This window comes from Ambystoma mexicanum, chromosome 12 (genome assembly GCF_040938575.1).
Source record: "Ambystoma mexicanum isolate Mex_15411 chromosome 12, UKY_AmexF1_1, whole genome shotgun sequence".
NCBI lineage: Eukaryota > Metazoa > Chordata > Amphibia > Caudata > Ambystomatidae > Ambystoma > Ambystoma mexicanum.
Window position 1 is genome coordinate 367,429,883 of NC_090936.1, and position 27,460 is coordinate 367,457,342.

The following is a 27,460-nucleotide window of genomic DNA, read 5'->3' on the forward strand; positions in this document are numbered from 1 at the left end:
TGCGGAAACGTAAGATGCAATCGCATAAGAAATTCTGTAGCGGGGAAGGCAGGGAGGGAGCAATATGGAATACGTCGTCGGACCATCCCATCGAAAGAACGTTACCAGGTAAGAGAGTAACTTGTTCTTCGATGGGATTGGGTCCTCCAACGTATTCCATATCTATGACAGACTCACAAAGCAGTACCAATGCAAGGAGGTGGGAAAAGAATTTAGAATACAGAAATTTAGAATGCCCAATCAAATTGCAGAGCAAAGGACCGCCTTGCCCATGGATGGAATCGAGGGAGTAGTGAGGTACAAAAGTATGGACCGAAGCCCTGGTGGCTTCATCACAGATGTTACGAATAGGAACACCCCTCTGTAGGGCAGTAGAGGCAGCCATACCCCTGGTAGAATGGGCCCGCAAGCTGACCGGTGGGTCCTTACCCGCCAAGCGGTAACATTCAGAAATTGCCAGAATAATCCAGCTAGACAAAAGCTGCTTAGTCACAGCTTGTCCCAAACGCTTTCCAGCGTAACCAATGAAGAGTTGATCGTCCACTCTGACCCGGGACATGCGTGAAATATAAAAGCTTAAAGCTCTCCTAGGATTGAGCCTATGGAGCCTCTCCTCTTCCTTACCAGGATGCGGAGGAGGATAAAATGCCGGAAGAATAACCTTCTGACCTAAATGAAATTCCGACACCACCTTCGGAAGAAAGGAAGGACGAACACTAAGGACAACCCTGTCCTTATAAAATACAGTGAAGGGTGGCTTAACTGAAAGTGCCTGTAACTCACTCACTCTGCGAGCGGAAGTGACCGCAACCAAAAATACAGTTTTAAGAGTCAACAGTCTCAAAGGGCACGAATGCAAAGGCTCAAACGGAGCACCCATCAGAAACTTGAGGACAAGGTTCAAATCCCAACCGGGCACCTGGAAAGGTGACAGAGGGAACACATTAGTAAGCCATTTTAGAAACTGAGAAATTAAAGGGATTTTAAAATAAGAACACTCTTCAGACGAGCGCTTAAATATGGACAGCGCCGCCAGGTAACATTTAATGGTACCCACTTGCAAGCCCCTGTGGGCTAAAGAAAGCAAAAAAGACAGAACCACAGGAATGTCACATTCTTAACCCTGCACCAGTCGCAGAACTTTCTCCAATGGCAACGGTACAGGGACTTTGTTGCGGGCCTTCTGGCCAAAAGCAACACCTCCATCACGTCTTCAGGGAGGTCCCAATCCTTATACCTCAACCTTTCAGAAACCAAGCGTGAAGGTTGAGGGATCTGACCTCTGGATGGAGAACCTGACCCCCCTCCCGTGAGAGCAGATGGTCTCGGTAGGGAAGACGACGTGGTGGGCAGATGGACAAGTCAAGAAGGTCCGGGTACCACGTCCTCCGGGCCCATGCCGGAGCAATGAGGATCATGCGGGAACCAAACCTTCATAACCTCCGCAGCACTTGCGGGATGACGGGGACTGGAGGAAACGCGTACAGCAGTGGGAATGACCACTCCACCATGAACGTGTCTCCTAAGGCTCCTCTTGGAGGAAATTCCAGCTAGCAGAACCTTTCGCACTTCCGGTTGACACTGGAGGCGAAGAGATACACTTGAGGGGTCCCCCAAAGGGCAAAGATCTCCAGGAGAATCTCCTGAGCCAACTCCCACTCGTGAGAGATCGTGCTCTGCCTACTCAGAGCGTCCGCCGTCTCGTTTTTGTCTCCGGCCAGATGAACTGCTGAGATCGAAACTTCCTGCTGGATTGCCCAGAACCAGAGCTGCATCGCCTCCCTGCACAGAAGAAGTGACCATGCCCCCCCACCCCTTTTTGTTGAGGAGTGCATGGCCACTGTGTTGTCCGTCAGGATCAGGACATTCTTTCCTCGCACAGTCGGCAGAAAAGCCTTCAGGGCAAGCCTGACGGCCCTCAGCTCCAACAGATTGATATGGAGTCTGGACTCCGACGAAGACCAATGACCGCTGAACACTGGGAACACTGCAAAAGATTTGGGACTACAGGTGTTAGCAGTAAACCCACTTGGTAGCAGTCTGTACCACCCAGATGTACATGGTAGCTGTGGCTGAGCAGTCAGACTTCCCTCAAGAAGAGTTAGGCAGTATGCAAAGTATACACAATAGGCACTCAGACACAATAATACAAGCAAACACTGACCAGAGCTTTGGTATCAAAGTATATAATTATTTATTTAAAAACACATTGTTTGAAACACTCCAGCACTCATATTGTAAAACACTCTAAACACAGTTACTATTATAATATATACAACCCTTATTCCTTATCAGATAAGTCTTAGTTATCACCACTTATTTTCATACAGAGGTGAGCGCTTAACTATAGATGGCACTCCAATAAGTTCATGAAGAAGGGAGGGAAAAAGACAGAATATGGAAAGATACACCACTCTAAGATTTAGGAACACTATTAGCAAGGCAGAAGAGCAAAAGTCACTTGTGAGCCAAAGTCCGTAGGCTGGGCCCACTCTTAGAGAGAGCAGAGCACAAATGCGCCCAAGATCACACAGTTACACTAGGCTTAGAAAGTCTTGCAGAGAGTTCGAAAAGAGTTTAGAGAGGCTCAGAAAAGTTTAGCCAGGGTGTCCCAGGCTAACCCAGGTTCGAAAGCCGGGGGCTAAATCTACCCCGTACAGTCGGTAGCAAGGGAAGCCAGGCGGGACACGGTACCTTAAGTGGGAAGGATCCTCCAGCGGTGGCAGTTGTTCCTGGCAGCGGGTGCAAGTCTCGTCGTCGTCCAGGGGAAGAGAAGATCTCGACTTGGAGGAAAGATGAAGGTCGTTGCACTGCCAGGGAAGAATCCAGCCGCGGAGTTTTCCGGTTAAAGGTATTACCCTTTATTTCGCAGTCGTGGTAAAACATGGTATTCCGGTTGCCGGGGTGCTTGGCACAGGCAAGGCGGCCACGAGATGCGTCGGGAAGGCGAAAAAGACGGTGAAACTGGTTATCCCCACCAGTCAAAGGAAGAAGACTCTCCGGCGGGAGATCTCCTCTGTCGTTGGGAAAAGTGGTGAGACGGTCCAGCAGGGCTCCACCGGTGGTGTCGTCGTGGCAGGTCGGCTCAGCTTCTCTGTCGTCGGATTCTTAGGTCCTGTGGCGACTTCTGAAGTTCCAGTCCCCAAAGCCCTGCTTTTATGCAGAAAACCTCCATTCACTCAGCCTAGCTGTCACTCAAACATGCTAAGTGGTGAGCCGGCCGGCTCACCACTTGGGCCAGTCAGGACAGAGTGCGACTTGAGTTGCCTAGGCAACTCAGTCCAGGGTGCCTAAATCCCCCTCCACCCCTCCTAAGTACCCCAGACAGAGTGGCACCACTTTGGAGGGCTTCTGTGGAGAAGCCCGCCAAAAAGTGGAACAAAGGGCTCGACTTGGGTTGGAGTCACAGAAGAGAACACAAACGCCATTTTAAAACCGAGTTTTGGCAAAAAATACCAACCGGAGAATTAATAATAATTAAATAAACCGGCGGTATGTTCGAGGCTATCGTAATTAAATAAATAAAGATAGTAGCCTCAACAATGGGAAAATCCCATAGAGAAATATTCGCGGTTGAATATAAAAAGTAGTATCCATTGCCACCAGCCAAAACTCGATCAGGGGGGACGGAGACGTGCCCCCCTCGACTAACAGACCCCGGGGCAATCAAATTGCCCCAGCCAGTACGTCCACAATATGATGGTTTGTACTGGTTCTGTTCAGAATTCAAGACTAGTAAAGTCAATGGTGACTTTACATGCCCTGGGAGACAGTAGTCAGTCCCAGGGTAGGGAGTCTATACTTGGGGGCCACTATGACACCACTGTGTTACTTCACTAAGGGAGCTGTGTAAAACATATCACAAAAACACATGAAACACTATGGAGTAAAAGACCCCATAGCCCATTAAACACATCTAGAGTCAAAGAAACACACTCAAATCATGCCCAAGAGTGAGGGTAAAAGAGTCTCTTGGAAGGAGAAAAAAATAAACCCCAAAAATCCAGCAAAGCTGCTGGGGGACTCACTAGGTTAGGAAATGCAGCCTAAACAGAGAATTCTCCCTAACACTCCGACATCCTGCCGGCAGACTGAGACCACTGGAGCTTAAGTGCCCATTGCAAAGATCTCATCCGCAACCTGGCCTCTGGCACCAGAAGAAGCAGGATGCCATGAGGCCGGGCAATTTCAAGAACTCGAACGCTGGGAGACTCTGGGAATGATGAAACTTGTGCACCATCTGTTGAATGTGATGAGCCCTCACCTGGGGAGGAAAACACTGCCCAGGGACGTGTTGAACAGTGCTCCTATCTACTGGAGCCTTTGAGTTGGCGTCAAGTGGGACTTCTTTAAGTTGAGGGAGAAGCCCAGCTTGTGGAGGGAGTGGCAGGTGACGGAGAGATGATCCAGGACTTGCTCGGGAGAGCGCGCCCTGATCAACCAATCGTCCAGGTAAGGGTAGACGTGAATCCCCCCTTTCATGAGATGCGCTGCCACCACTACCATGAGCTTGGTGAAGACCCTAGGGGCGGAGGTCAATCCGAAAGGCAGGACCCGAAACTGAAAGTGCGAGTCGCCAACCGCGAACCTCAGGTACTTCTTGTGCTTTGGATGGATCGGCACAGGAAAATAAACGTCCTTGAGGTCGAGAGACACCAACCAGTCTTGAAGTTGAAGGTCCTGTAGGACTTGAGAAAGAGTAACCATCTGAACTTGTACTTCCTGAGGAGTTTGTTCAAACCGTGCAAGTCCATGATGGGTCTCAATCCCCTGTCTTTCTTGGAAATCAAAAAATAAGGGGAATTCCATCCCTTGTTCCTCTCCGCTACAGGCACCAGTTCTATGGCACCTTTCTCCAGCAGGGCTTGAACCTCCTGCACAAGGAGCGGATCTGGACTCTGCAACAAGAGATTCCCCGGTGGATTGTCGTGAGGCCTCTGCCGAAAGGGAAGACAATAGCCGTGGGCTATGATCTCCAGAACCCACACATCTGAAGTAATGGCACGCCATTCGACAAGATGCTGCGCCAGCTTTCCCCCAACCGGCGAACCATGGGACATGGCCTCATGACTGAGCTGAAGCGGTTGCTTGGGGCAAAGAGGCAACTTCCCGAGCGGCTTGGCACCTTGAGTACCCTGTTTTCCACCTCTGGCATTCCTACAGTGGCCCCTTTGACTGGCAGCTCCTCTGGCTTTACCAAAGGATGAGTAATAACGAAAGGAACCTCCCCTCCATTGCTGTCCCCTAGGACGAAAAGGCTGAGGTTGGCGAACTGCAGCACCCAATGACTTCGCTGCAGCTTTGGAGGTCTGCAACCTCTCAAGGCTCTTGTCAACCTTGCTGCCGAAAAAGATGTTCACCATCAAAGGGCATGTTGAGGAGCCGGGCCTGCACATCAAGAGCAAACCCCTACTTCCGCAACCACGCAAACCTGTGTATTACGGTGCTCGCCGCCATGGACCGGCTGACACAATCTGCCATGTCCAAACCCGACTGAACGGCCTCACACATGGCGTCCTTGCCATCCTGGACCATAGCAGGAAAACCATCCCGTTCGTCCCCTTCGGGAATATGTTCAACCGCTAAGGAAAAACAGTTCCACAGAGTGTGCGTGAAACGTGACAAGGCACGTACAGAGTTGGCCGCCTGAAGAAAACACTTTCTTCGCCCAACCATCAAAACGCTTGTCCCTATCAGGAGGGATGGTAGGATACGAAGCCTGCTTTGCTGGGGCGTAGCCGCCTACACCACCAAACTTTCCGGAGTGGGGTGCTTGGTCAGGTAGCAGGGGTCGCTACTGGCAGGCCGGTATTTTCGCGGCAAAGATTTGCCCACTGCCAGGAGACTCTCTCCGGAGCAGTCCAAGCCGCCGCCACCGTCCTCTGTAGAGCCATATGGAACGGCAGTACTGAGTCAATTGGTGGACCTTGGTCGAGGATATCCGTGAGGTCATCCTGAAGAAAATCCCCTGGGGGAGCAGACCACCCCAAGTACTCGGTGACCCTAGACATAAGGCGCTGGTACGAGGAGGCGGCATGGGTGCCAGGCTCAGGCCTACAAAACTCCACCTCCGGAGAGGTGTCCAGACCACTGGCGTCGTGCAGGGACTGACGCAGGTCCTCAATCTGGCTATGGCCCGAGAGAATCTCATCTGGCACCGTATCAGGAACCATGCCATCATCAGAGCACTCATCCACCTCCGAAATGTACTGAAGATGGCGGAAAGTGCACACAAAATGGGGAACAAAGCCATGCTTGACCTTGGCCAGGGCCTTTCTAGGGGGTTCCAATGTGCCCCGGGGTACCCCCGTCGAAACAGCCTCAAAAGGCGTCGAGTGAATCGGTGTCGACGCCGAACAAGGCGCCGACAGCATCAACGGCGTCGACACAGGCCTCGAGGGCGGAGCCCCGAGCGTGTCCCTCGACATCTTGGGCGCCGATGGCGTCGACTACTTCCTTGGAGGCGGAGCCTCGAGAGAGTCCCTCAACGACCTCGGCACCACAGGCGTCGACGTCTTCCTCGAAGACATCACAGGCTCACACGGTCTCGAGCGCGTCGAGGACCGGGACCTGGAACGGGCATGACTAGAACGATTCCCCTTGTCGGAGTGGGACCGCTCCCGCGAATCGTGCCGACCAGCCGAGCCCGAAGGCCTACGAGCAGTGTCTCTAGTCCGATCACAACCGACCCCACTTGGAAGCGCGGACGGACCAGTGTCCTGCGATTTGAGAATCGCTAGCATTTTCTTACCGAAGGAAGCCCATTCCTCCGGCGTCGCATGCTTGGTGGGATAAGCGACCCGCCGACGGGCGGAGTCCTCGGATGAGGATGGGGAAGGCGACCGATGACTGTGCTTCCGGTAGAGCCTCGAAGAGGCAGAGGAGTGGCGAGACCCACTCCGGGACCGAGACCCACTGGACTTCCCATGACGATGCGGAGAGTCGCCCCTCGAATCGTCCGTCGAAAGCCCCACGGACCTCGACTTCCAGGGCTTGGACACCTTACCGACCGACAGTTTCTTCTTGCATTCCCACAAGGCTTTGGATGTAGGCGACTGGCAGTCGACACAATCATCCGTGTCATGGGCCTCCCCGAGGCACCAGAGGCAGGCGTCGTGGGAGTCCGTCACTGACATCTTGGACCCGCAGTCCCCACACTTCTTGAAGCCCGGACGCGGGGTGTAAGAAGAGGTAGACATCTCGAAGGACTTAACTTCACAAACGAACAGGTTTGAAGAACCGAAAACAGAAACTACGAATAGTCGAGGTGCGCCGAGATCTCCGAAGCGAACACGTTCGCGGAAAAAACAGAACTGAGGCTACGGGCGTCGTGCGTCCTACTTATAACATCCAGTGATGTCGGCCGTCGGAGGAGATCCTCGAGAGCGGCGTATCGACGTCATCGATGCAGGATGCAGACGGCGAAAGATTTTCCAAAGCAGCACAGCTGTGGTGATACTGTCATAGATATGGAATACGTCGGAGGACCCAAGCCCCTCGAAACTACGTTTTTGTTTTTCTGATCAAATTCACTTATGTGTATAATTACTATTGAATTTTGCGTGCACATATGTTGGGTATTTTTTGTATGTGCATTTTGATAATGCGTTTGTTTTGTTTTTTGGATCCTTTAGAGAGCATACCTTTAGTTTTTGGCTAATGCAGTGCTCCTTCCCCTCGCCAAGAATCCAAACTCTGTTCAGAATTAATTCTTAAACTTAGATTTCCAAGAGTATATTTTTCAACGAACTCTTGGCAACCATGCTATCATGACTAGCACTGCAATGACCTAATGTTGATATGGCACAATTTTTCCTGCACACTGAAGTCTATGAACCCACAATTCTTTTAGAACACTTCCCTTGGTCTCTTGATCTTGAAATGTACATAAGAAATCATGCAACCTAATCAGTCACGGTAACATATGGGATACTGTAAGATTAACAAAGATAAAACATTGTTTTGGCAACTCAATGAAAAGGTTCTCCTACAGAAAAATCTGTAATGCTGTTTCAAAACTTTGAAGTGTATTTATAAGTTGTATTTATTTGTCTTTCCGTGCACAGCCTTCTCTCGGAGTCAAGAAGCCATCTAAAGCATTACTGTACGTGATTTTAAGTCCTGTGGGACCTTATTTTTCCAGTGGATCTTTTAGTCCAGTGTCTCTTTGGGCTGATCCAAAGTATGTGAGGGCCTGGAGAGGAGGAACTGGTGACTGCAAAATGGGAGGGTAAGTTAAAAAAAACACTTGTTTATTAATTCTACCATTGTTTGGTTAAAGAGGGTAAATGATTTATAATCTTGATTTCTTTGTCACAGGGTATGCAAGATGGGTGGCGATAGTGCATTTGCATTTTGTATCTTTTTGAAGAACAAGGATGTCAACGTTGAAACAGAAATGGATTACAGTAGAACAAGTTACTTTCTTACCTGGTAATGTTCTTTCGATGGGATGGTCCGACGACGTATTCCATATCTATGACAATAATCACCACAGCTGTGCTGCTTCGTAAAATTTTTGGCGTCTGCGTCATGCGTCGATAACGTCGATACGCTGTCCTCGAGGGCCTCCGTCGAGCCTACGTCACCGGATGTTATAAGTAGGACGCACGACGCCCGTAGCCTCAGTTGTAGTTTTTTTGTCATGCTCAGGAGGAATACCAACATGCACCCCATCATGCCTAACAGCCAGACCACTGAAGATAGTGATATCAGTACTCCCATTCCCGGTTACCCTCCGATAAGCAGTACTGCTAGGCTTCCCAGGGCACACCCAGTTCAGGGTCCTAGGTTACCTGTGGTGCTAGGGAAGCGTAAGCGGTCCTGGTTTCTGAGCAGGGTCGGCACCCGTCCTCATTGGGTGTCTCGCTTTCATTGGCAACTTTCCTGGAGGTTGCGGTCGGGCAGGAGCAGCCGATCGCTATCACTTCCTGGTTATGGGACGCTTTCCCGATCACGTGCCCTGTCATCTGCGCACGTGATCGGGAGGCGTGCATAAAAGCCGGCAGATTCGAAACGCTTGTTGCTTCACAGCTGTTTCTCACGCAAACACTGTTCGGCGTTTCGATTCAGGATTCAAGATTCACGGTACTCGACCTCGGCTCACGAATCACAGATTGCTCTCTCTCTCTCTCCTTGGAACTTCTACTTTGATCTACACGGAATACTGACCTTTTGGATAACGAACTTTGGACTGCCGCTGAACTGCTCCCTGATTGTTCTTCCATACCTCGATTAGCTAAACTGACCCTCGGACTGTATTTGGACCTGCCTTCGTTTTGCCTGAACTGTTACAGTCACGTTCAAGTGTTCCACGTTCTACCAAGTGCCAAGAAACATCCAGGTGTTTGCAGCCGGCACTACCATCGGGTGCCAGGCTTCGGGACCGTCTTGCGCGCCCCTTGCACCACAACTTCCGATCCCGGCCCCTTCTTATCGGGTTTAGGTAAGCTCCTTTTTTGGTATTAAGGTTTTCATGTGCAATTAAATACTGTGCCTTTTTGTGCTAGTACTTGGCTTCCTTCCCACAGCTTTGGGGTCTTCGGCTGCGCCTTGTTCCTGTTGCAACTACACCAACACCTGTGGCCTCAAAGCTCGCACAGAGAGTATTTTTATATCTCTCTGTGGGGAACTTGGGGACAGAGGCCCTAATACTCTTCACGACACCGCAACTTTGGACATTTTTTCCCAGAACGTGTGGCACCAATCTTCTGCCAGCATGACTACAGAAAGCCTTGCGGAAACGTAAGCTGCAATCGCATAAGAAATTCTGTAGCGGGGCAGGTAGGGAGGGAGCGATGAGGAATACGTCGTCGGACCATCCCATCAAAATAATGTTAACAGGTAAGAAAGTAACTTGTTCTTCGAGGGGATTGGGTCCTCCGACGTATTCCATATCTATGACAGACTCCCAAAGCAGTACCAACGTATGGAGGAGGGAAAAGAATTTAGCATATAGAAATTTAGAATGCCCAATCAAATTGCAGAGTAAAGGACCACCTTGCCAAAGGCCAGATCCTGCCCATGGATAGAATCTAGGGAGTAGTGTCGTACAAAAGTATGGACAGAAGCCCAAGTGGCTGCTTCACAGATGTTTCGAATAGGAACACCCCTCTGCAGGGCAGTAGAGGCAGCCATACCCCTAGTAGAATGGGCCCGTAAGCCAACCAGAGGGTCCTTACCCGCCAAGCGGTAACATTCAGAAATTGCCAAGATAATCCATCTAGACAAAGTCTGCTTCATAACAGCTTGTCCCAAACGCTTTCCAGTGTAACCTATAAAGAGCTGAACGTCCACTCTGACCCGGGACATGCGTAAAATGTAGAAACTTAAAGCTCTCCTAGGGTCCAACCTATGGAGCCTCCGCTCTTCCTTACCAGGATGCGGAGGAGGATAAAATGCCGGAAGAATAACCTTCTGGCTTAAATGAAATTCCGACACCACTTTCGGAAGAAAGGAAGGACAAACTCTAAGGACAACCCTGTTCTTATGAAACACAGTGAAGGGTGGCTTAACTGAAAGTGCCTGCAACTCACTCACTCTGCGAGCGGAAGTGACCGCAACTAAAGATACAGTTTTAAGGGATAACAGTCTCAAAGGACAAGAATGTAAAGGCTCAAACGGAGCACCCATTAGAAATTTTAGAACAAGGTTCAAATCCCAACCAGACACCTGGAAATGGGAGGGCGGAAACAGATTAATTTCTATTTCTCAAAGGGCTCATTAAAGGAATTTTGAAATAAGCACACTCCTCAGACGAGCGCTTAAATATGGACAGCGTCACCAGGTAACCTTTAATGGTACCCGCTTGCAGGCCCCTGTGGGCCAATGAAAGCAAAAAAGACAGAACCACAGGAATGTCACATGAAAAAGGATCCACATTCTTAACCCTGCACCAGTCGCAGAACTTTCTCCAACGGCAACGGTACAGGGACTTGGTTGCAGGCCGCCTGGCCGAAAGCAACACCTCCATCACGTCTTCAGGGAGGTCTCAATCCTTATACCTCAACCTTTCAGAAGCCAAGCGTGAAGGTTGAGGGATCTGACTTCTGAATGGAGAAACTGACCCCCCTCCCGTGAGAGCAGATCATCTCGGTAGGGAAGACAACGTGGAGGGCAGATGGACAAGTCGAGAAGGTCCAGGTACCACGTTCTCCGGGCCCATGCTGGAGCAACGAGGATCATCCGGGAACCGAACCTCCGTAACCTCCGCAGCACTTGCAGGATGACAGGGACTGGAGGAAACGTGTACAGCAGTGGGAAGACCCACTCCACCATGAATGCGTCTCCTAAGGCTCCTCTTGGAGGAAATTCCCGCAAGGAGAACCTTTCGCACATCCGGTTGACACTGGAGGTGAAGAGATCCACTTGAGGGGTCCCCCAAAGGGCGAAGATCTCCAGGAGAATCTCCTGAGCCAGCTCCCACTCGTGAGAGATCGCGCTCTGCCTGCTCAGAGTGTCCGCCGTCTCGTTTTCTTCTCCGGCCAGATGAACTGCCGAGATCGAAATTTCCTGCTGGATGGCGCAAAACCAGAGCTGCATCGCCTCCCTGCCCAGAGGAAGTGACCCTGCCCCCCCCCTTTGTTGAGGTAGTGCATGGCCACTGTGTTGTCCGTCAGAATCAGGACAGTCTTCCCTCGCACGCCCTCAGCTCCAACAGATTGATATGGAGTCTGGACTCGGACGGAGACCAACGACCGCTGACTGTCAGCTCGTTGGCATGAGCTCCCCATCCCGTGAGGGATGCGTCAGTCACGATCGTCACCTCCGGCCAGGGTAGTCAAAATGGAGCCCCCTTCATCAGATTGCCTTTGACGGCCCACCACAGAAGGTCCTGGGCGACCGAGGGCGACACCTCAACGGGGTCCGATATCCTGCTGGAGAACTGTGACCACTGCATCCTGAGGGCCCATTGCAGTGATCTCATCAGCAACCTGGCCTCTGGCACCAGAAGAATGCAGGATGCCATGAGGCCGAGCAACCTCAAGAACTCGAACGCCGGGAGACTCTGGGCATGTTGAAACTTGTGCACCATCTGCTGAATGTGATGAGCCCTCACCTGGGGAGGAAAACACTGCCCCAGGGACGTGTCCAGCACTGCTCTGATTTACTGGAGCCGCTGAGTTGGCGTTAAGTGGGATTTCTTTAAGTTGAGTGAGAAGCCCAGCTTGTGAAGGGAGTGGCAGGTGACGGACAGATGATCCAGGACTTGCTCGGGAGAGCGCGTCCTGATCAACCAATCGTCCAGGTAGGGGTAGACGTGAATCCCCCCTTTCCTGAGATACGCTGCCACCACCACCATGAGCTTGGTGAAGACCGTCGGGGTGGAGGTCAATCCGAACAGCAGGACCCGAAACTGAAAGTGCAAGTCTCCAACCGCGAACCTCAGGTACTTCTTGTGCTTGGGATGGATCGGCACATGAAAATACCCGTCTTTGAGGTCGAGAGACACCAACCAGTCCTGAAGTTGAAGGGCCTGGAGGACTTGAGAAAGAGTAACCATCTTGAACTTGTCCTTCCTGAGGAGCTTGTTCAAACCGCTCAAGTCCATGATGGGTCTCAATCCCACGTCTTTCTTCGAAATCAAAAAATAAGGGGAATACCATCCCTTGTTCGTCTCCGCTACAGGCACCAGTTCTATGGCGCCTTTCTCCAGCAGGGATTGTATTTCCTGTTCAAGGAGCAGATCCGGACTCTTCAAAGAGAGATTCCCTGGTGGATTGTCGTGAGGCCTCTGCCAGAAAGGAAGACAGTAGTCGTGGGCTATGATCTCCAGAACCCACACATCTGAAGTAATGGCACGCCACTCTACAAGATGCTGCCCCAGCCTTCCCCCAACCGGCGAACCATGGGACATGGCCTCATGACTGAGCTGAAGCGACTGCGGCAGTGCCTGAGGGCAAAGAGGCAACTGCCCGAGCGGCTTTGGCAACTCGAGTACCCTGTTTACCACCTCTGGTACTCCTACGGTGGCCCCTTTGATTTGCCGTTCCTCTCGATTTACCAAATGATGATTAATATCGAAAGGAACCTCCCCTCCATTGCTGTCCCCTAGGATGAAAAGGCAGAGGTTGGCGAACTGCAGCGCTCAACGACTTTGCTGCAGCTTTGGAGGTCTGCAACCTCTCAAGGCTCTCGTCAGCCTTGCTGCCAAAAAGATGTTCACCATCAAAGGCATGTTGAGGAGCTGGGCTTGCACATCCGGGGCAAACCCCTACTTCCGCAACCACGCAAACCTGCGTATTACAGTGCTCGCCGCCATGGACCGGCTGACACAATCTGCCATGTCCAGACCCGACTGAACGGACTCACACATGGCATCCTTGCCATCCTGCACAATAGCAAGAAAACCATCCCGTTCCTCCCCTTCGGGAATATGTTCAGCCGCTAACGAAATACAGTTCCACAGAGTGTGCGCGAAACGTGACAAGGCACACACAGAGTTGGCTGCCTGTAAAGTGTAACGCTCACCTGGTTCCCACGGGGGCGCTGGTCTAGTCTGGATTGCTGTGGCCTCTTCTAGCATGATGCGCAGGACCCGGAACACCGATTGGACAGGACCTCCAAATCGTGCTTGCCTGGCCCATAGGAATATCCTTCTGCAGATGAGAAGGGGGATTAACAGTCTGCAGAATAGTGTGCTAGCTCCCACCTTTTCCCCTTCCCCCTTTGTTCCTCTCTTACTTCCTCCAAACCCCGGTTTAAGCTCACCTTATGGTTTGGAAGGATGAACTCTCCATCCTGCTTCTGGTGCAGGGGCGCGTGTTCGTCCAGTTACTTCACTGGTTTTCAGAATGGCGCTGGCAAAATCCACTTGACTTTCCTGAGCGATGCGCCGTAAGTATGAAAGTTCAAAGTTCAATGAGGCCCCCTTTATGTTGTCTTTCTAACCTGTGATCTGTCCTTTATTTCAGGTGCAGAATGAAGGCGATGCGCCGAGGGGTTAAACTGCCGAGGTGAGTAGTGATGAGGGCGATCCCTCCAAATGTCCTTATCATTCCCCAGAAATGTCTCTTGTCCTTTCCCCATAGGGGCCGGGGTACGGTACCTGCCAACGGGGTGGCGTGGCTGGATTCCAGGAGCAGGAGCAGACACGGTGAGCGTTAAGCTGCAGGAAGCAGAACAACGCGAAGCATGAGCTGCTGTCTGGGCGTGGCTTAAATAGCCTCCAAAGAAGTCACAGGTATGTATCCTTCCCCAACTAGGTATGTACCCTTCCCTGGCCACGCCCGAGTGAAAAAATAGTCCCTATGAAAAAATAGTCCCTTTCAGGTCTCAGGGAGGCCTGAAGCCTGCAGCATGGCCTGCATCAGGTAAGTGCACAAAACACCTCCCTTTATGAGCCTGGCGCCTATGGCGCCAGGACTGATGTCCAACATGAGCCTGGCACCAAAGGCGCCAGGACTGAGTCCAAAGAGCCCCTATAAGGGGCCGCTGGGCTTTTACCCGAGGGCATGATGCCTGCTTCCGGGGGTGCTGGGCCTGGCCTGGTGCTCCAGGGGGTAGGCATCATGACAGCACTCCCCCCCAAGGCCCCTCCCAAGGTCGTTCCTTCTGGAGGTTTCGGTTTGTTTGGGAAATTCCGATGGAACCTTTTTACCAGCCGAGGTGCATGTACGTGATCACTGGGTTCCCAAGACCTTTCCTGAGGCCCGTACCCTTTCCAATCAATTAGATAGAAAAGTTTTGATTTTGAGATCTTAGAATCCAAAATGTTCTTCACCTCGAATTCAGGCTCCCCATCTATCTGAATCGGTTCTGGTGGCTTTGTTAATCTGGTTCCTGAGTGCACTGGTTTCAAAAGTGACACATGAAAAACGGGGTGAATCCACATGTTAGCTGGTAGATCGAGCTTGACTGCCACTGGGTTGATTATAGCTTTGATCGAGTAAGGGCCTAAATACCTTGGATTAAAAGTTCGAGGCCCCTTGAGTGATAGGTGTTTGGTAGCCAACCATACTTGATCCCCTATTTGGTATGGAGGCGCCTCTCTTCGATGCAGATCCGCATTCTTTTTGTATTTCCCTTTCGCATGTTGCAAATGTGCAGTTGCATCCTTGAAGGCTTGAGTAATCGTAGAATGCAAATGGTCCACTGCGGGCATTTCAAGGCTCAGACGTGAGTCCAAGTCTGAAGTACGAGGGTGATGTCCATATAGGGTATAAAAGGGGCTCTGACCAGTTCCAGAGTGTATCGAGTTATTGTATGCATATTCTGCCACCCATAAAATGTCCTTCCAATTACCCTCCGATTGGTGCAACATACATCGTAGATATTGTTCAAGGGTCTGGTTCGTTCTCTCCGTCTGACCATCGGTCTGTGGGTGGTGGCTGGTCGAGAGTCTTACGTCGATTTGTGCCAGTTGACAACACTTTTTCCAAAAATGAGAAATAAACTGGCTTCCCCGATCGGAGACTAGTATGGACGGGAATCCATGCAAACGGTTGATATTTTCGAGGAATTCTTTGGCAAGAACAAAGGCTGAAGGTAATCCTTTCAACGGAATAAAGTGGGCCATTTTGGAAAATAAATCCACCACGACCAGAATAGTATTGTAACCATTACAAGAGGGCAGGTCTGTGATAAAATCTAGTGACAGGGTGTGCCAAGGTGCTGGTGGAATGTCTAAGGGCTGAAGAAGACCGGCGGGTCTTGTCTTTTGACCTTTGTTTTGGGCACAAACTCCACAGGACATCACGAAAGATTTAATATCCTTTTGCCAGGAAGGCCACCAGAATTGTCGTTTAACCTTTTCCTCTGTTTTGGCAATGCCAGGATGTCCTTCCATCAGGGTATCATGATGACGGGAAATAACCAGTTCTTGCAATTCCTTTTCTGGCAAAAATAAGCGTCCTTGGAAGTAAGGTAAGCCATCCTTGACTGAAAAGTTAGACCCCCTTTTGATCCAATCCTGCAAGGCTGAAGAGTCCAGGAATTGTTTCACTCGTGCTTGAATGTCTTCAAGGGTTTGTAAAGTGGTTATCCCCAAAATTCTTTGTTCGGGAATTATCGGCACAGGTTCTGAGTTTGTGGGTATTTCTTCCATTTCAATTCGGGATAGAGCGTCCGCCTTACCATTCTTATAGCCGGTGCGGTAGGTGATTACAAAATCGAACTCAGCAAAGAACAAAGCCCATCGGAGCTGTCGAGACGATTGAGCCTTGGCAGTTTTTAAATATAGTAAATTTCGGTGATCAGTGATCACGGTGATGGTATGCCGGGCGCCGAGGAGATAATGCCGCCAAGCCTTGAAGGCGGACTTAATGGCTAATAGTTCCTTATCGGTGATCGCATAATTTATCTCCGGCGGCGAGAGCTTTCTGGACCAAAATGGTACGGGGTGCAGTTGGTTGGTTTCAGGGTCTCTCTGAGACAGGACAGCTCCCATGGCTAAGCTGGATGCGTCGGTTTCGACTATATATGGGAGATCGGGACGCGGGTGCTTCAAAATAGGTGCGGACGTGAACTTAGCTTTCAACTCCTGAAAGGCCTGTTCGACTTCCTCGGTCCATTCAAAACGTTTATTTTTTCGCAAGAGTGCACTGATGGGTTGCACCACACGTGAAAACTCCGGGATAAACCTGCGATAAAAGTTGGCAAAACCAAGCATGCTTTGGACACCTTTCACCGAACTAGGTGATGGCCATTTGAGGATGGCATCCACTTTCCGGGAATCCATTCGGACCCCTTTAGGTGTCAGGATGAATCCGAGAAACTCAACCTCGGTGGTATGGAAAACACATTTTTCCAGCTTGGCAAACAGTTTGTGCTGGCACAGTTTCTCTAGGACGGCCCTGACATGCTTTCTGTGATCAGATTCCGAAGAGGAGTACACAAGAATGTCATCGATATACACGACAACACAGACATCGATGAGTTCCCGAAGGACATCGTTCATGAAGAATTGGAAGGCTGCAGGCGCATTGCACAACCCGAAAGGCATCACCTGGTATTCGAATAGTCCATATTTTGTACAGAAGGCCGTTTTCCATTTGTCGCCTTCTTTTACTCGTACCAGATGATAAGCCCCCCGGAGATCTAACTTGGTGTATACGCAAGCGTCCTTCACCTGGTCAAGGAGTTCAGGGATCAGAGGCAGAGGGTAACGATTTTTAACAGTTATCTGGTTCAATGGGCGATAATCGATACAAGTTCTAAGGTCGCCTTCTTTTTTAGGCACGAAGAACAAAGCTGAGGATGCCGGGGACTTTGACGGGCGAATGAAACCATTGGCGAGGTATTGATCTAAATATTGTCTCAAATGCAGATTCTCTGGTTCAGTAAGGGCGTAAATCCTGCTACAAGGGGGTTGTGCACCGGGCACCAGATCGATTTGGCAATCGTACGATCTGTGGGGAGATAACGTGTTGGCCTGTTCCTTTTGGAAGACGTCCTGAAAGTCTTGGTACTCTGGAGGTAGTTGCACGGGGACAGAGGTTACTGATGCTAGATTAATCTTTGGATTTTCTGGATAGCAGGTTTGTGCACAATCCGGGAAGCTTATTCTCTTCGCTTGCCAATCAATTCGAGGATTATGTGTCTCTAACCAAGGGATTCCGAGAATAAGCTGAAACTGTGGAGCCTTGATTACATCAAACACAACTGCCTCCCGATGGCCATCCGGACCTACAAGTGTCACCTCAGCTGTGGAATGTGTTACCGGTCCAGAGGCAATTTCGGTTCCATCTACTGTGGTGATGACATCTTTGTTGGTTTTAGGACGCAGAGGGAGGTTTATCCTAGAGACCAATTCTCGATCCACATAGTTTCCTATAGCCCCGCTATCGATGTATGCCTTTATAGCATGCAACCGTTTAGGCTGTTCCGGATCTACGAGGACCATTGGCACAATGAAATGCGAGGTCTGAGAGTTAGTTTTCAAGCTCGGCAAGCGGACCCCTACGCTTGCCGGGCATGGTCGTTTCCCGATACAGAGTTTTCATGGATTTTATCAGCGGCTCCTACCACCTTCTTGGGCGGCTTAACCGGGCAATCTCGTAGAAAGTGTCCAGAGGACCCACAATAAAGGCATAATTGCATCTGTCGTCTTCTTTCCCGTTCTTTTTGAGTTAGGGGTCCTTTAACACCTCCGATTTGCATAGGCGCCGAGGCATCAGCCCCCTTGGGGTTAGCGTGGGTCTTGGCCAACACCCGGGTTTCAAACTTGGACCGATCTGCTTTTCTGTTTTGCAGCCTGTGATCCAATTGGACCACTAAGTCTATATATTCAGTGCATTCTTGGGGCGGATTTACAACTTGTGCCAGGACATCTTTAAGTTCTCCCCGTAGACCTCGATAGAATAACGTGATTCTTTTATCCTCTGGCCAACCAGTTTCCACAATTAGTCTATTGAAGGTTGCAATGTAGGATAGAAGGTCTTGATTGCCCTGTCGCAGAGATAGAAGTTCGTCATCCAGAGCCTGTCCCTGGGAGTGTTGAGCAAATAACCTTTCCATGCTTGTTTGAAATCCTTGAAAATCACGAAGAATCGGGTCATCTTGAGTTACCAGGGGGATCTGACCAATCGGCAGCACAGCCGCTATGATGGTGGTCAGTCAAAAGGCCGAAAACAAAATCTCGAATGACAAAAAGCACGAAACAAAAATCTCGAAAAAAAAAATATCGAATTTTTTATTTATTTATTTATATATGTTTTTGGGGTCAGGTAAGTAAAAAAAGGGGGTAAAATAAAAAAAAAATGAAAAAAGGGGGGTTGGGGGGAACCCCCCCATTTTGAAAAAAAACGCATTGAAAAAAAAATTAGATTTTTTTTTTCGGCCTTTTGTTTTCGAGATTTTTTTATTCGGTATTATCACTATGAACCCGCTGAGATATGACAACACAAAGGCTACCTTGGTCTGATCATTAGGGAAGGCCCCAGGTCTGCATAGGAAGTGCAAACGACACTGATTCATGAATACAGCGAATCGTTTGGGGTCCCCAGCAAAGCGTTCAGGTGGGGCCAGCGGCATGTTTCCAGGTAGATTAATCTGCACCGGGTTACTGGAAACCACAGGAGCGAGGTTCCCCCCGGAACCGGGTAAAGGAGTTTGTCCAGCTTGACCTTGCAAAAGCTGTCTAGCCAGGTCATCAGCTCTATCCTTTATTACAATCACTTCCCTCCTGAGGGCACTAGTCTCTTGATGAGCGGCGTGTACTTTGGCCCGTAATTCCCCCAGTAATTGGGCCAACTGGTCAGTTTCGGAAGTTTCCATAGCGCCTGGGTGGGAATTTGTAGGAAGGCTTCACGTTCTGTAACGCTCACCTGGTTACCACGGGGGCGCTGGTCTAGTCTGGATTGCTGTGGCCTCTTCTAGCGTGATGCGCAGGACCCGGAACACCGATTGGACAGGACCTCCAAATCGTGCTTGCCTGGCCCGTAGGAATATCCTTCTGCAGATGAAAAGGGGGATTAACAGTCTGCAGAATAGTGTGCTGGCTCCCCCCTTTTCCCCTTCCCCCTTCGTTCCTCTCTAACTTCCTCCAAACCCCGGTTTAAGCTCACCTTATGGTTTGGAAGGATGAACTCTCCATCCTGCTTCTGGTGCAGGGGCGCGTGTTCGTCCAGTTACTTCACTGGTTTTCAGAATGGCGCTGGCAAAATCCACTTGACTTTCCTGAGCGATGCGCCGTAAGTATGAAAGTTCAAAGTTCAATGAGGCCCCCTTTATGTTGTCTTTCTAACCTGTGATCTGTCCTTTATTTCAGGTGCAGAATGAAGGCGATGCGTCGAGGGGTTAAACTGCCGAGGTGAGTAGTGATGAGGGCGATCTCTCTAAATGTCCTTATCATTCCCCAGAAATGTCTCTTGTCCTTTCCCCATAGGGGCCGGGGTACGGTACCTGCCAACGGGGCGGCGTGGCTGGAGTCCAGGAGCAGGAGCAGACACGGTGAGCGTTAAGCTGCAGGAAGCAGAACAACGCGAAGCATGAGCTGCTGTCTGGGCGTGGCTTAAATAGCCTCCAAAGAAGTCCCAGGTATGTATCCTTCCCCAACTAGGTATGTACCCTTCCCTGGCCACGCCCGAGTGAAAAAATAGTCCCTATGAAAAAATAGTCCCTTTCAGGTCTCAGGGAGGCCTGAAGCGTGCAGCATGGTCTGCATCAGGTAAGTGCACAAAACACCTCCCTTTATGAGCCTGGCGCCTATGGCGCCAGGACTGATGTCCAACATGAGCCTGGCGCCAAAGGCGCCAGGACTGAGTCCAAAGAGCCCCTATAAGGGGCCGCTGGGCTTTTACCCGAGGGCATGATGCCTGCTTCCGGGGGTGCTGGGCCTGGCCTGGTGCTCCGGGGGTAGGCATCATGACATAAAGCCATACCCCCTGAAGAAAACACTTTCTTCGCCCAGCCATCAAAACGCTTGTCGTCCCTATCAGGAGGGATGGTAGGGTACGACGCCTGCTTTGCTGGGGCCGTAGCCACCTGCACCACCAAACTGTCCGGAGTGGGGTGCGAGGTCAAGTAGCAGGGGTCGGTACTGGGTGGCGGTATTTTCGCAGCAAAGACTTGCTCACTGCCGCGAGACTCTCCGGAGCAGTCCAAGCTGCTGCCACCCTTCTCTGCAAGACCGTATGGAAGGGCAGTACCGGGTCAGTTGGTGGACCTTGGTTGAGGATATCCGTCGTGTCATCCTGCAGAAAATCCACTGGTGGCGCCGACCACCCCAAGTATTCCGTGACGCTCGACATAAGGCGCCAGTACGAGGACTCGGCATGGGTGCCAGGCTCAGGCCTTGTATTGCTCTCCCCAGAGTGCACGGAAAAACATAAATCACCAATGCAATTACAGAGCAAATACTTTGAACGCAGACGCAATAACTCACAACCACACACTCTTAGAAGATAATCAGCTCTTATACGGCTATTTATTCAATGCTTAGAAGCAACCAATAATAACAGAAATAACTCACAGAAATAAAGAAATAATATAGACATAAATCACAAAAGAAGCAAAGAATTCAAAAGGAAATACATCACCGTGAGCGTAACAGGATTCCTCATCTCGCCCAGAAGCTGCTGGAAGACCCCGGGAACAGCCAGGCCGAGAGCACCACAGCTCACAGGAGTGCCGGACGTAAGCGTCCTTCTCCGGCTGAAGTCTCACCTGACCACCTCCGGGTTTCCGCATATATACACACTCCACAAAGGGGAGTCAATTCTCGAACCTTCTGGAAATTGCACTTGCGCAGTTGATGAGCAGCCGTCGGTTGCCAGCTGGGTCAATCGAGAGCTACCCTCAAGGAGCAGAGTGCCTCCCTTCTCTAAAAACACGCTCCGCAGAGAACAGTACCAAACCATAACAACGTTAGCTTTCCCAGCAGAAATGTCCTTGACCGCATACCAGGTTTGGAAAGCATGTTTTTCTCAGCACCATGAATCTAACACTCAGCAAAATGTATGCAGCTTTTCACTGCGGCATGAAGTAAATATCCATCATGGCTCCGAGCGTTCCCAGAATGCATCGCGCACCGGCGCCATTTTAGTTCAAGCATAACAATTCCACCCTTGGATATTTACCTTCCATAGCCCGGTGGCAAAGGAGCCGGTCTCTGAAACCTACGAAACGTTAAAACTAAATTGGGAATACATTGAATACAACAACAACAAGCTATTATGACAGCTACTATAATAAAAATGCAAGCAAAAGCGTAACGTAGTGTACCCCCAATATCAGGTATCCATGAAAATAACCAATGCCATCAATTCCCAATACGATCTTGAGACACTTGAGAAATGAGATCCCTCAAACATCGAATATGACTTTCAATAGATCGTGAATGGTCACTTAAATTGAAACAACACATACCTTCAAATGCGTTACACCCTAAATTATGCTTTAGCAATAGATAATCAACAGCAGCTCTGTTCTGGAAAGTTGCTTTTCTAATAACTTGACTATCATGGAGTAATTCTTCTAATGCCTGAGAAGTATGATTAAGGCTTTTGACTACTAAACATGCTAATTTCATCAAAGATTTGTAACCTCCTGTAGCTAAACCCCAAACTCCCACTAATGAAAGGGTTAATGCTAGAACCTCAGCTTCTGATAACAAGTGTACATGTGAATCACAATCAGGAGATAGACCTACAGATTCGAAATTGACCTTTTACCTCGAGTTATCGCTGGGTGTAAAGGAAACATCATTAGTCCTAATCGAGTTAAAGCACATGGACCTCCAGAAATGTTAGCTGGAATATAAGTATATGTGATGTTACCACATGAAAAGAGCCATCCTGTTGGAAGTTTCACATGATTCAAATGGTTGTTTTCACTTGCTCCTGATGTGTTTGTCGCATTTCACGAATCCATGTCTTCGGTCTGGCTGGCTTTTCGGCATCGGCATAAGGCTGCTTTGGGACAACATTATTTATCACTATCAGTATCCCCTTGATCACTGGCACAGATGTGACATTTTTCGTTGGTAACAGCAGATTGTTTAACTCTCCCAAATGGAGTCCATTTAGTACCACAATTACACCAGCCAGACACAGGATCTACAAGGCAAACCCAGAAAAGAGATATCAGTGTTGCACATCACTCTCTCGGGTAACATTTGTCTGCGGGTACATATTGCCATTTCTTTCTACCAGGCTCCATAACTAAAACTACTTGATCTTTGCCTAATGCAATGACATCTGCAGGTACTGGTGGGCCACTTGGCTTTTCCACCCACACCTTTGCACCCGGTACCATACTGTCTGAAGAGCCAAAAACGCGGTCCCCACGGGTAGTTAACACTGTCGGATGCTCCCCCTACTTAATCATGGACAATTTAATGGGAATAATGTTCAATTGGGCCACTCGATCACCCTTGTGGATTGATAACAATTGGTCCCCACTATTCATTAGGATGACTTTAATCTTGCATTGGTAATCAGCATCATTTACCCCTCCCAACACTTGAACTCCCTTCAATGCTAGGCCAGATATAGGGGCAATCCATCCCATATGCTCTGGGGGAATTTGTACTCCAATCCCTGTTTCAATTACACCTATCCCTCTTGGGTCTAATCTGATTTCTTCATGGGAATGCAAGTCTACCCCTGCTGATTTGCTCGATAGGGAGCAAAATAACCTGGAGTAATTTCCCTGTACAATAGTGTTTCTCTGACTGAATTGGGTTGAACCTGTAAAGTAGGAGTCATTAATCGCATCAAAGGAGTTTCATGTTCATACACAGGCCTATTGTTTAATACTTGCACCGCATCAAACACACGATCACGCCAGCCTGCCAAACTGCCATCTCCAGATTTGTGCAACTGTTCTTTCAATAACCCATTCATTCGTTCAATTAACCCTGAAGCAGCTGGGTAATAGGGCACGTGGTACAGCCACTCAATGCTCTTTTCCTGACAAAACTCCTGGATTAATTTGCCTTTGAAATGTGACCCATTGTCACTTTGAATCTGCAAAGGCACTCCATAATGTAGTATGATCTGATCTAACAACCTGATGGTTTTCAGTTGTGTTGCACGTTTGCACGGCAAAACCATAAAATATCCTGAGTAGGTATCCACAATAGTGCATGCATACTGACAACCTCTACTGATTGGCATGGGACCAATATAATCAATCTGCCAAATTTGACCTGGTAATTTGCCTCTTCTCAATTTGAGGGATAGGTCTATGCAGTTGGTGTTGGCACACTGGACAATGCAAAATGATTGTTTTCACTACTTCTAAAGGAAGACTGATTCCTCGAGCTTGTGCCCACCTGATAGTAGCCTTTTCTCCAAGGTGCCCACATTTCTGATGGGCCCATTTGGCCAAACCCTCCAAATCGTCTTCCTGAGCCTCTGCATCCACAGATGAAATCTTGGTCTGCTCGTCTGCAACAGAATTAAACCAATGTTCTAATGAGTCTGTGGCACAATGCGCGTCCACATGATATACAGTGACTTCACTTTGTAATAACATTTCTGCAATATCTTGCCACAGTTCTTTTCCCCAAAACTCTTTTGAATGAATCTTCCACCCATTCTTTTGCCAAGTTGGCAACCACACTGCCAATCCATTCGCCACTGACCATGAGTCTGTGTACACATAACATTGACCAGGGGTCTCTTGTTTCAGTGGTTGGTAAACTGCGTAAAGCTCTGCAAACTGACTGCTCTTCCCTTTCCCTGTCGTTGTCAACATCTTTTTTGTTTTGGGATTGTACGACACTGCTTTCCAGTACCGCTCAGTTCCCAAGTATCGCACGGAACCATCCGTGAACCAAGCATGCTCTGTTTGCTCCACGGTCAAATCGCTGTAAGGTACTCCCCATTTCACGGGAGACTCACGTTTTTCAGGCACTTCTGGTGGTATGTAGTCTGAGGGCGGTATGTTGGCTACTTGCTCATGTAATTTTGCCACTCCACCCTGTTAGGCAGAAACCTGTGCAGTTCCCTCTGGGACCACTGCAAAAGATTTAAGACTACAGGTGTTGGCAGTAAACCCACTTGGTAGCAGTCCGCACCGCACAGATTCACTGTGGTAGCTGTGGCTGAGCAGTCAGACTTCCCTCAAGAAGAGTTAGGCAGTATACAGAGGATACACAATAGGTACAGAGGCACAGTAGCACAAGCAAACACTGACCAGAGCTAGGTGTAAAAGTATAAACTTATTTATTAAAGGTACACTCATAAATTACACTAGCACATTAGAAAAGGTAAGAAAGTCAAACACAGTTACTATTACTCATATGTACATCCCTAATCATTTGTTGGACAATTCTAAGTTAACCCCACTTATTTCCAACCAGAGGTGAGCGCTTAACGTTAGATGGTACTCCAACAAGTATTACCAAAAGGGAGGGAAAAGGCAGAAATAAAGAGAGCAGTAAGGTAAAACACTTTTCACATAAGGTTAGCAAAGACAGTCAATGGTGGAACAAGGAGAATTAGTTCGGGGCCCGCTTTAGAGGGAGCCAGGCGAAAAATGTGCCCAAGATCACACAATGTCACAAGTCTTTGCAGGTGAGAAAAAAAGGTTTTACTACGGTTCTGAAAAGTTTAGTTAGGGTGTCCTAGACCTACCCAGGTTCGAGAGCCGAGGGCTAAATCTACCCCGTACAATCGGTGGCAAGGGAGGCCGGGCGGAACACAGTACCTTTAAAAGTGGAAAGATTCCTGCAGCAGTGGTAGTCGTTCCTGGTAGTGGGTGCAAGTCGCGGCGTCGTCCCGAGGAAGAGGTGATCTCGACGTAGAGGAAAGCTGCAGGTCGTTGCACTACCAGGGATGAGGCCAGCCGTGGAGTTTTCCGGTCACAAAGGATTTTTCCCCTCTTTCGCGGTTGAGGTAAAAAGTGGTATCCCGGTTGCCAGGGTGCTTGGCACAGGCAAGGCGGCCACGAGATGCTTCGGGACGGCGAAAAGAAGGCAGCAACTGGTTGTCCCCACCAGTTAAGGGAAGAAGACTCTCCGGCGGGAGATCTCCTCTGTCGTCGGGAAAAGTGGTGAGACGGTTCTGCAGGGCTTCACCGGTGGTGTCGTCTTGGCAGGTCGGCTCGGCTTCTCCCTCTTCGGCTTCTTAGGTCCTGTGGCGACTTCTGAAGAACCAGTCCCAAAAACCCTGCTTTTATGCAGCAAACCCCCATTCATACAGCCTAGATGTCACTCAAACATGCTAAGTGGTGAGCGGGGTGGCTCACCACTTGGGCCAATCACACTAGAGTGCGACATGAGTTGGCAAGGCAACTCAGTCCAGGGTGCCTAAACCCCCTCCCACACCCCCTGTGGTACCCAGACAGAATGGCACCACTTTGGAGGGCTTCTGTGCAGAAGCCCGCCAGAAGTGGAACAAAGGCTCGACTCGGGTTCAGGGTTACTGAAGTGAACCTAGACGCCATTTTGGCAGCGAGTTCCGGCAAAAAATCCCAACCGGTGAATTTATATTAAATAAATAAACCGGCGGTATCTTTAACATTGCACCAAAAAGTGGTGCATCAAAAACAATGGGAAATCCCATTGGGAAATATTCTGGTGGAATATTTCCGTGGTATCCACTGCCACCAGCCAGAACTCGGCGAGGGGGGACGGGACAGTACCCCCTCGACAACAGACCCAGGGGCAATCTAATTGCCCCTACCAGTACTTCCACAGTAAGATGGTTTGTACTGGTTAAGTTCCTAAGTTAAGACTAGTAAAGTCAATGGCAACTTTACAGACCCAGGGAGACAGTAGTCAGTCCCAGGGTGTGGAGTCTATGTTTGGGGGTCTCTAGGACACCCCTGTGCTACTGCACTGAGGGTGCTGTGTAACACACATTCAAAAACCAATAATGGCCTATGGGGAAAATTACCCCCTAGCCCATAAGCACATAGCAAGTCACAGAAACACTCTCAAGTCATGTCCAAGAGTGAGGGTGAAAGAGTCTCACTCTTGGCAGGAGAAAAAAATAAAACCCCAGAAAATCCAGCAAAGCTGCTGGGGGACTCACTAGGTTAGGAAATTCAGCCTAAACAGAGAATTCTTCCTAACACTCGCCACCCCCAGACTAAGGGACAGGAGGATTTAATCCACTCCTGGATGAACCTCATACCTCTAGTCGATGACATACATCCTAGAGAGTCCATCAGCATTTTGATGGTGACACCCTGACCTGTGCTCAATGGTGAAATCAAACCCTTGGAGGCAGATTGACCATCTCAATAGTTTTGGATTTTCCCCTTTCATTTGCATTAACCATCTCAAGGGTTGGTGGTCAGTCTGAATGACAAAAGTAGAACCATACAAGTATGGCCTAAACTTCTTCAGTGCCCACACAATAGCAAAGCATTCTCTTTCGATTGTTGCCCACCTTGTTTCAGGATCCTTCAGTTTTCTACTGATGAAGCAAATGGGGTGTTCCCTACCCTTCTCATCCAGTTGGCTAAGAACTGCACCTATACCTACATTGGAAGCATCAGTTTGTACAATGAAAGTTTGGTGGTAGTCAGGAGCTCTGAGTACTGGAGCTTGGCAGAGAGCTTTCTTCAGGTTTTCAAAGGCCTGATTGCATTCCTCATTCCATTTGACCTTCTTAGGGAATTTTGGAGAGGAGATCACATTCAGAGGAGAAGCTATGGTCCCATAGTTCTCAATGAAATTCCTGTAGTACCCAGTGAGGCCTAAGAAGGCTCTCACCTGGGTCTGAGTAGTAGGTGTTGTCCAATTTTGCACAGCTTCAATCTTGCTGAGCAAAGGCCTTATTTCTCCACCTCCTACCTCATGTCCAAGGTAGACCACTTTACTATGACCAATTTGGCACTTGCTTGCTTTTATGGTCAGATTGACCTGCTCAAGAGCCTGCAAAACATGTCCTAAGTGGGTCACATGTTCTTCCCAGGAGTGGCTGAAGACTGCAATGTCATCCAAGTATGCCATGCAGAAGTCCTCCATCCCAGCTAGAACTTGGTTCACCATCCTCTGGAATGTTGCAGGTGCATTTTTCAGTCCAAAAGGCATAACCTTGAATTGGTATAGGCCAACTGGGGT

At 49.4% G+C, this 27,460-nt stretch overlaps 1 protein-coding gene across 4 annotated transcripts in view; it reads left to right on the forward strand.

Moving 5' to 3' along the window:
• Positions 1 to 27,460, forward strand: part of BCAT1 (branched chain amino acid transaminase 1) — an 891,267-nt gene that overhangs the window by 419,058 nt on the left and 444,749 nt on the right. For all 4 annotated transcript variants that reach the window (XM_069628492.1, XM_069628490.1, XM_069628489.1 and 1 more), the window contains exon 6: positions 8,067 to 8,230. In XM_069628492.1, the coding sequence (XP_069484593.1) occupies positions 8,067 to 8,230 (164 nt within the window). The remainder of the gene's footprint in view (positions 1 to 8,066; positions 8,231 to 27,460) is intronic.